General features: G+C 33.7%; 1 protein-coding gene across 1 annotated transcript; it reads left to right on the top strand.

The window, feature by feature from the left end:
- The first annotated feature begins 3,804 nt into the window (after positions 1–3,804).
- LOC115221665 lies at positions 3,805–9,528 on the top strand. Its single transcript, XM_029791866.2, has 2 exons — positions 3,805–3,924; positions 7,699–9,528. Exon 2 carries the CDS (start codon positions 7,710–7,712, stop codon positions 8,634–8,636), a length of 927 nt encoding a protein of 308 aa, XP_029647726.1. The 5' UTR covers positions 3,805–3,924; positions 7,699–7,709; the 3' UTR covers positions 8,637–9,528.
- Positions 9,529–10,181: the final 653 nt, after the last annotated feature.

Raw genomic sequence — 10,181 nt, 5'->3', positions numbered from 1 at the left:
TACTTCAAATAAACACTTTTCAAAATAGCCGAGGTAATTGAATCGTTTGGCTGAATGGTGGACGATGGGGCGGAGATGCACAGTTGTTTTGTAGCATTTGTTTCGGCGTTCAAATCCTACCAAGGTCGGCATTACCTTTTATCTTTTCGGACATCGATAAAATAAAGTACCAACTAATTGCAGGGGGGTCTATGCCATCAACCCAACCCGTTTCCCTTGAAATTACTAAGTAAAAAGACAAGAAACCGTCGGGATGGGGTGGGATCAGAAAAATTGCCTTGCTCTATTTCCCGGCCTATTTTTTATATTCTGAGTTCAAATCTTGCCAAAGTCAATTTACCTTTCGTCCTATCAAGGTCGATAAAATAAACACCAGTCAAATATTGAGGTTGGTGCTGCTTACTAACCCCTGTTTCCAAACAATTCTTTTTTCTTTATTCTTTTACTTGTTTCATTTGACTGCGGCCATGCTGGAGCACCGCCTTTAGTCGAGCAAATCGACCCGGGGACTTATTCGTTGTAAGCCGAGTACTTATTCTATCGGTCTCTTTTGCCGAACCGCTAAGTGACGGGGACGTAAACACACCAGCATCGGTTGTCATGCAATGCTAGGGGGACAAACACAGACACACAAACACACACACACATATATATATACATATATACGACAGGCTTCTTTCAGTTTCCGTCTACCAAATCCACTCACAAGGCATTGGTCGGCCCAGGGCTATAGCGGAAGACACTTGCCCAAGATGCCACGCAGTGAAACTGAACCCGGAACCATGTGGTTGGTTAGCAAGCTACTTACCACACAGCCACTCCAGCGCCAATATCAGAAATAAATATTTATTTATTTGCAATTCTTGTACTTTGTATTTCTAATATTGTTATGGTCAATATAAACCGACGTTTGCAACAGTTAAACCAAAGATCCCAACCCCTTTTTTTTCCCTTTTTTTGTGGGATGGGGCATTACCTTCGGTTACATTCAAGACAATTTTTCCACGGATCAGAGGAATCACACGCAGAGCAACACACAATAACATTCATAATATCTAATTTAATTATCACATAAATAATACATATGGCATTCTTTCGATATAACTCGACAAAATCAAAACAGTTCATTTCGGGTATTTCCGTGGGTTGTGGAGTACAGGTCTCATTTTAAACTTGAAGAAAAAACACCCTTGCATATTTGTTCTCACCTGTTTCGTGGGTGTATGTAAATTTCGCAAATTTCCAAGCAGAAAACAGAATCGAACTGTCATTTGCTTCCACGGAAATACCGAAAATGAAATGTTTTGATTTTGTCGAGTTATATCGAAAGAATGCCCTACATATATAATGCAAAAAAAAAAAAAAAAAAAAAAAACTACCAGTAGACTGCAATGATCAATAAAATAAAAATAAAAATTTAAAATTTATTCTTTCGGTGAAGCATGCTACCAAATGATCCCACATCCCGATCCTGACCCGCAGCCCGGTGACTGGGACCCCTGCGTTTAAACGGGTTACTACTTTTTTTCTTCTATCAATTAAGCAGTTTACGATATCGATCAAAAATGCCAAATCACATCATCGCTTTTGATTATACAAATAAATAAATAGATTATCAAAAGTGGGGAGCTGGCACAATCGTTAGCGTGTCGGACAAAATACTTGGCGACATTTTCCCGGTTCTTTACTTTCTGAGTTCGTATCCCGCCGAGATCGTCTCTGCACTTAATTCCTTTTGGGGTCGATAAAATACGTATCAGATAACCGCTAGAATCGATTACATCGACTAACCTCCATCCCGTAAAATCATTATTCTTTTCACATCCACGACGAGTTCCAGTTCCTTTATTTTTTATCAATTCGTAATTATAAAGTTGTGATGATAGTTTCTTCAGTCTGAATGTGTTTCTACGTATGATTTATGTTACAAGACAAGCAATACAATTAAACATTTTTACTGGCATTATTTATCTCGAGTTCTTGAACTCATAGGGTCGGTTAATCGGTTTCCATGGCGTTTATAAGTGATCGAGATCACAACATTTCCCCTGGACGAGACGCCAGTCCTTCGCAGGCTTACTCACTTTCGCCAGCTGAGTGAACTGGAGCAACGTGAAACGAAATGTTTTGCTCCTGAACACAATGCACTGCCTGGTCCAGGAATCGAAACCGCGATCTTGCGATTGTGACAGCAACGCCCTAATTTCAAAGCTACGAGCCTCTCAATCTAACTAAAGAAATATAAATATGTCTCATAAAGATATTGAAATCAGGTCTGAGTTTCGGAATAAATACCCAACACTTCAAGAGGAAGGAAAATAGAGTTTTGTTTTGTTCAGCTTTATTAGTTGTTTTGTTTTCTGTTAGTTTCGTGGTTTGTTGTTTTTTTATGTTTTGTGGTTGTTTTGTTCTCCCCTTCTCCATAGACATCTATTAGGTTGTCCCAAAAGTTCGTAAACACTTGCGAAAATTGAATTTTTACTCGCCAAGTACTAACAAAAACAACAAAAATTATTCCTCAAAATAAAGACCATTATTTTCCAAGACTTTCTACGAACTTTTGGGACAACCTTATATTTCGAAATTATGCCGAAAAAGACAGGTTCGAAAACTTAGATAAGAAATATCCATTCTGACGTTATATGCCATACAAAATGTAAAGCTTTTTAAATTTATATTTTTCTGATCGATTAGCTTTACTTACTATGCATAGGGTGCAGAGAAAAAAATGCTTTTTACTACAATTTCTGCGTTACTAGTCATAACTCATTGTTTTTAGTTATCGAGCGGTCCCGATGCATCTATGTAACCCTAACAAACCCTAAAACTAACCCAAACTCTAACTAACCTTAAAACAAAACCTAACTAGTATGCACTGTAAAACATATCGTTACGGAGATGCATCGGGACCTTTGTATTTAAGCAGTGCCGCGGATTTTGTTCTACAAGCAACGTTTATCTAACACAGAGAGAACTCAAAAGCAAAATACACGGTAGTATCATAACAATATGAAAGCTCGGTTTACCTTGCACATGACATTATAAACCACAGGTAAAGATTTAAAAAAAAAATATTTTGACGAAATAGCTTTGATCAGTTTCATAGACTTGTCTTTCCTTAACTATTCTGAAATCATAAAGACGAAGTATTCGGTGGGGGTTTAACAATATAAGGCGCTCTTTAAGTCGAATACGCATATTTAAAACACCTGCTGCTATGAGTTTAAAAGTAGTTGCGTTACTTTTTCACAAAGCGGTGCGTTGCTCGTATTGTTAGGGCGGCGAACAAAATGCTTTGTGTTATATTGTTAGGAGTCCCTTCGTAATTTCTGTGTTCAAATCCCCGACAAGGGCAAATTTCCCATTCATAACAAAGCCCCCAACTAAAATATTTCGTCGATTATTGCAATTAGTGTAATGATTCATTGATTCAATTAAGTCTAAATATGAACGAAGAGTTGTCTTTCTTCTGTAACCGTCCACTGTGTGTAAACAATGAAACCGGATTTTCTGAAAATAGATTTGGGATTTTCGTCTGGTTACAATATAAATTGGGAGAAAAAACTTTCAATTCTTATTATCTGCATTGGACTCCAAAGCAACAGTTAAGCTCCGAAACCATCAACAGCTACTTATATAAACAATCAACATTATTTTTCTTCAACAACTATTGTCAAAACAAAACTTTTAAACTCAACTTTCAATTGTTAGTATAAGTTTTGTTTCCGTTGAAGAGCCAACCGTTGTATATATATCTATTATATATCTATTATATATACTTATATATGTTTATATATGTATAGATATATACACACACAAGCTGAATACAGAAACTATTTGTAAAAAAGAAGCACGTTTATTGTTTATTGAGATCATCATCATTCTCAGAAACTTTTCTTTGTTGGATATATTGTGCTGCTAAACGTGAGTTCTCATATTTGTTTATTTCTTTCTCATTCACTGGCATTTTAGTTACTTTATTACATATTGTCAGTTTACATATTCATTTACAATCAAACCCACTTTAGCTTAATTTCAAAATATTATTGTATATATTTCGTTATTCATTTGGCTACGGAAATTGAAGTTTCTTGGTGCTTTAAATACGAACTCGTCCTCGTCTTTCACAATTCTTTCCTTTACACACGCTACTCTGAAATGAAAGAAGGCTTAAGTTTCACATTTATACATTTTTGCTTCCCTCTACGATTATCAGCATCGATGAGAATAGCAATCACAGAACTCTCGATCAAGTTATCAGCGATTTCAGTTTAATTATTTAACTATTTCTCTTGCGTTACTAATATTCTGCAAAGATCCGCAGTTTCGCTACTCCCTCTCATTCTTCATTATTCCATTGTTGACTAACGTTAGCTAGCTTCGTGCTGTCTGTCAGACTTGCACTAATTTCGAAATCTTCATAAATTTTAGACTATTTCTAATGGTTGAAAAAGCATGCAACAAGTATAAGATACGGATGCCACCTCGGGTGACATTTCTAACAGCAGAAAGGACAAGAATTTTGTAAAATAGTATTTTCGAAATAGCATGAAAACTAAGTAAAAATTGCATTGCAAAAGCAGACAACTACTCGCATTACATGTGCGCACACACGCTGTAACATACATACAAACAAACATACGTAGTGCATATATATGTGTGTGTATACATATAGGCATATATATATATATATATATATGCAAGTATAATATATATGTATATACAAATATATGTATATATATATACAAATATATATGTATATATATATATATGCAAATATATATATATACGCAAATATATATATGTATATATATATATGTGTATATATATATATTGTATATATATATATGTGTATATATATATATATATATTGTATATATATATATGTGTATATATATATATATATATTGTATATATATATATGTGTATTATATATATATATATTATATATATATATATATATATGCAGACACAGCCACACAGATATATATATATATATACACACACACACACACATTATATATATATATATATATATAATATATATATATATATATATATATATATATGCAAGTATGTATGTGTATGTATATATATATATATATATATATATATATATATATATATATATATATATATATATATATATGCAGACACAGCCACACAGATATATATACACATATATGTATATACACCACGAGCTTTTTTCAGTTTCCGTCAACAGATCCACTCACAAGGTTTTGCCCAAGTTGCTACGCAGTGGGACTGAACCCGAAACCATGTGATTGAGAAGCAAGCTTCTTACCATATATATATATATATCGTCTGTAAAACATAAATCCGAAAAAGAAGGGCACTAAGTTTTAGGGCATTATTTTATCTAAATAAGGGTTAGGTAAGGCCGGTTTATGGGATTTCCCTGGGTTTCCAGGTCCTTAAAGCTCTTAGCTTTACGGCGTATCATCAGCATTTTCTAGAGAAGTCATAACCCAACAAGTTTGGGATCTGATTATAATACGCCATAAAGCTAAGGGCTTTATGGATGTGAAACCCAGGGAAATCTCGCAAACAGGCCTTACCTAACCTTACATAAGTACGTGTGTGCGCGTGTGTATAATAGGTGGTAATAGCGTCTTTTGGTGTCTGTTTTTCCAGGCTTATAGCCAATCCCTTGTTATAATAATGTATATGATTATTAATATGTATGTTCGTATATATGCATATATATATATATCTCTATATATAATATATATATATATATCTGTAAATTGATATGTGACAATTATTCAATAGCCAAGATAAAACTCTGAGTTTCGGATGCCGAGGTGGAAATCCACAACACCATCTCTTCGGTTATCTGGCCAGATTTCCACCTCGGCATGCGAAACTCAGAGTTTTATCTTGGTTATTGAATTATTGTCACATATTAATTTACAGATAAATTTCCTCTATTTACATAATATTGAAGTCTCTCTCTTTCTTTTGTTATCTTACCGTTTTTACCAATATATATATTGTCAGTTAATCCTAAATCCGAAGGAGAAGCCACACTCTATGTTATAGAGCAGTAGAGTAATTAGGTAAAGTCAGTTATGATCAGTCTATAGGGATTACTCAGAGTTTCACGTCCATAAAGTCCTTAGCTTTAAAGCTAACCGCTTTACGTACATTGGAACTTATATGTATATGTCTATATATGTGTGTGTTCATTTACATACTTGTGTGTATATTTGTATGTATATCTTTTTCATTCAACATCATGGCCATAAACCCAATTTTTTTTTCACTTGTTAAAAACACTTTTCATAAAAATTTTCTTCACTATGCCAAATGATCAAACAGTTCTTGAACTGGCTGTGAATCAGTTCTTTATTTTTTTGTCTGTGTATTAGCCGAAAATATATGTCTGACTTTTGGCAGCAACACAGTATCATCGTGAACGTTTCTTTTAAAATCATTTTGACATAAACGTTTCGCCTGATGCCAACTTCTTTTAGTTCTTTGGAAATTTTCACAATCAATTGAAGACGTTTTTACCGCTTACAACTTGCACTTTAACAATGTACTTATTGCCTGAATTCGGAATAATTTTTCAGTCTCAGTGATCATTCCAATTTCAGATGTTGGCACCACACACACATTCTCTCTTAAAAATAAAATGTGATTAAGTTTTCCAAATATGCATGCAGACGCATACGGATATGTGTATTTTGTGTGTGTGTGTATATATATATATTATATATATATATATATATATATATATAATATATATATATATATATAAACTTAGATAAACTTAGATATGTTTCGACCAGAGATTGGTCTAGGCCATGTCTAACTTAATAGCACCACCTGATAGGATTATTCGAATCCTGTTTAAGTCAAGTTTTGTTCAAGTAGTGAGTTCTTGTTGGGTGAGTTGTATCCAATTATGGGTGGCTTATCTGGTATTCTTTGAAGGAATCTATCCAGACTCTGTTTAAAGTTGATGGGATCCTTTTCCTCTTTGATCTCCCTCGGGACAATGTTAAATAGGGCAGGGCCTGTTGAGGAAAAGAAATTATGTTGCAGTGTACATGTATGTTGTGATCTTGAATTTGGCAGGGGACGTATAAACGTATATATATATATATTATATATGTATATACACACACGTGTGTGTATATATATATGTGTGTATATTTACGCATGTATGTTCACATATATACACAAATGTATATGCATACATATATACACATATGTATATGTACACATATATACACATATATATGTATATACACACACACACACATATATATATATATTATATATATATATATATATATATATTTACACATGTATGTACACACACATGTACACATGTATATATGTATATGTACACACATGTATGTGTATATGTACACATATATACACACATGTATATGTACACATATACACACATATATATGTATATATACACACATATATGTATATATACACATATAATGTATATAAATATATATGTATATGTAGATATATATGTGTGTATGTATATAAATTTTTATATATGTGTGTATATAGATATGAATGTGTCTGTATATATATATGTGTGTGTGTGTGTATATATGTATGTATATGTATGCATATATGTATTCCAACATTTATCTCTTTCTCTGTATCATGTATTTCTCATAATTTTTTTTTCTCTCTTTTTTCTAGGTTATCCCACCATGGATAATGAAACACTCTCATTTCAATATAACAACGAGAATTACTTTGCAAATTTTTCATATAAACCCTCTGTGATAGCAAAGGATTACCTTCTTTACGATGGAGTTCTTAATGGCTCTGGAATACATCGTGGAAACAGGTGCATTATTCGTGTTTTGAAAACCAAACCTCACTCGAAAAATGCTTGGAAATCATACCTTAATACCAGAGCATTACTTCATAAAGCCAAAGCTTATTTTGCGTCTCGCTTTGACAAGGAATTTTTTCAAGTTCCAGATTATACCGAAGCACTAATTGACAGAATCTCTCTTATTACCAAATTCACTGTCTCAAGACACCCTGTTCCTGATGAGACTGTACTTATTGATCACTACAAGGGTGCACATGTGGAGGAAAAATTAACAAGTCCAAGTCTTGATGCCATTTCTCATTTCACTTTCTTAGAATCCAAAGGACAAACAGTACTGACTAATTTCCAAGGATTTCGAATTAACAAAAAATCTATCTGTATTACTGGTGCAGAATGTGTTGCTGTAAATGCCGAAAACTTCTTAAAGCAACATAAATGCAATAAATATTGTAAAATATTACAAAATGTACCTCAGCACATACCACAACCAACTTACATACAAGACAAGAATCAAGCATCTAGTTACCATAGCATTGTAACGGCAAGAGCTAGTTTGCCACACATAATGTATGGTCATTATATTTGTGATCATTGTGATAGATATAACCATGGGGGCATGTATAATCATGGGGGCATGTATAATCACTGTGGAAGTTACAATCATTGTGCAGTGTATAACCATACAGCTTTAATGCATTCTTCAAGCGTGCAAGAGAGAGAAACATTTGGACACCTTCACCTTCGACCAGAGCCATCAGCTCCACCATTTGATGAAGTCTTTTATAGAGCTTCTTAAAACAGTAGCAACATAAATTTTTCCATTTATGCAGTGGAAATTAAAATTTGAACAGCTACAACTAATTCTGGCTTAGCTATAAGTTTTAAAACAAGGGATTTTCTGTTATGGAATTCCACTGGCTACACAGAAAACAAGCAAAAATATTAGTGCTATCTTTTGCGGCATACTTTTTTTATGCCAAAGCTGCTTCAGACAACAAGATAGCCTACAGTCTGCAGGTCTCCCTTTATTTGGTTCAAGCTCGGGAGGTGTAGATACAATATCTTTTATGATAATATGCTGTCGTAAGGGTTTGTAAGTTGACTTAACAACTTTCATGAAAACCAAAAGCAAATAACTTGCTAATTATCTATGGAAGAAAACATTTTCATTACTGGTGAATTTGACATTGTTCTAGATGTTTTTTACTTTTTGAACATTGTGTAGAGAAGCTACAGCTAAAACATAAGAGGGACTTGTTACCAGACCTAATGCAGAAGAATGAGTGGTTGCCAGGCGTTTCCCTTCCTTTCAGTTAATTGCTGGTATATATTTGTATTGGCTTCAGAAGATTAAAAAACTAAGCTGATTTTATAGTCAGTGCCAATGTTGAACTCTCATCATAATATTATAAAGCTCGTATAATGTGGCTTGGCATAAGCTACCTTTTTGAATGCAAGTCTATATATATAAAGCAATGCTACTGAAATTCTGAGAGGGAGAAAGGAGAAAGATGAAGCGAGAGTGAAAGATAGAGAGAAAGCTCACAATTATTTTACATGCGGGTTTCTAAAAAAACCAATATCTGTAAAATCAATATAAATATTTGTGGGAACAGAGTTATTGATATTGACAAATCAGATCAAAAAACTGAACATCCAAAAATAAAAATATTTGTAAATATATAGAATTTGTTTTCAGTTGTCTTTCTTTTTTTATCTTTTACATCTTTTGGTCATTGGACTGTGACCATGCTGGGGCACCTTTTCGAAGAGTTTAGCTGAACAAATCGACCCAGTATTTATTTTTTAAGTCTGTTTGGTGACTTATTCCATCAGTCTCTTTTGCCAAACCATTAAGTTATGGGGATATAAACAAACCAACACCGGTAGTCAAGCAGAGGCAAGGAACAAACACAAACACTCATATATACAATGGGCTTCCCCAAGTTTCCATCCATCAAATTCACTCACAAGGCATATATATATATTTATGTAGCTCTATCTATCTATCTATCTATCTATCTATCTATCTATCTATCTATCTATCTATCTATCCGTCTATCTATCTATCTATATATATATATGTGCGCGTGTGTGTGTGACATGTCCCTTTTAGTTTCCATCTACTAAATCCTCACAAGGCATTGGTTGGCCCAGGACTACAATAGAAGACATTTACCCATGGTACCATACAGTGGGACAATAAGCACTGGACTTTAAAAAAAATGGGTCCTGAGGTCAATTTCTTTGACTAAACCCCTTTAAGGTGGTGCTCCAGCATGGCCGCACTCAAATGACTGAAACAAGAAAAAACAAATCCCAGTTACAACTCACTGGAATT

This window comes from Octopus sinensis, linkage group LG18 (assembly GCF_006345805.1).
Source record: "Octopus sinensis linkage group LG18, ASM634580v1, whole genome shotgun sequence".
Taxonomy (NCBI): Eukaryota; Metazoa; Mollusca; class Cephalopoda; order Octopoda; family Octopodidae; genus Octopus; species Octopus sinensis.
Note: the sequence above shows the minus strand (reverse complement) of the source record. Positions and strands in the feature narration are given on the sequence as shown.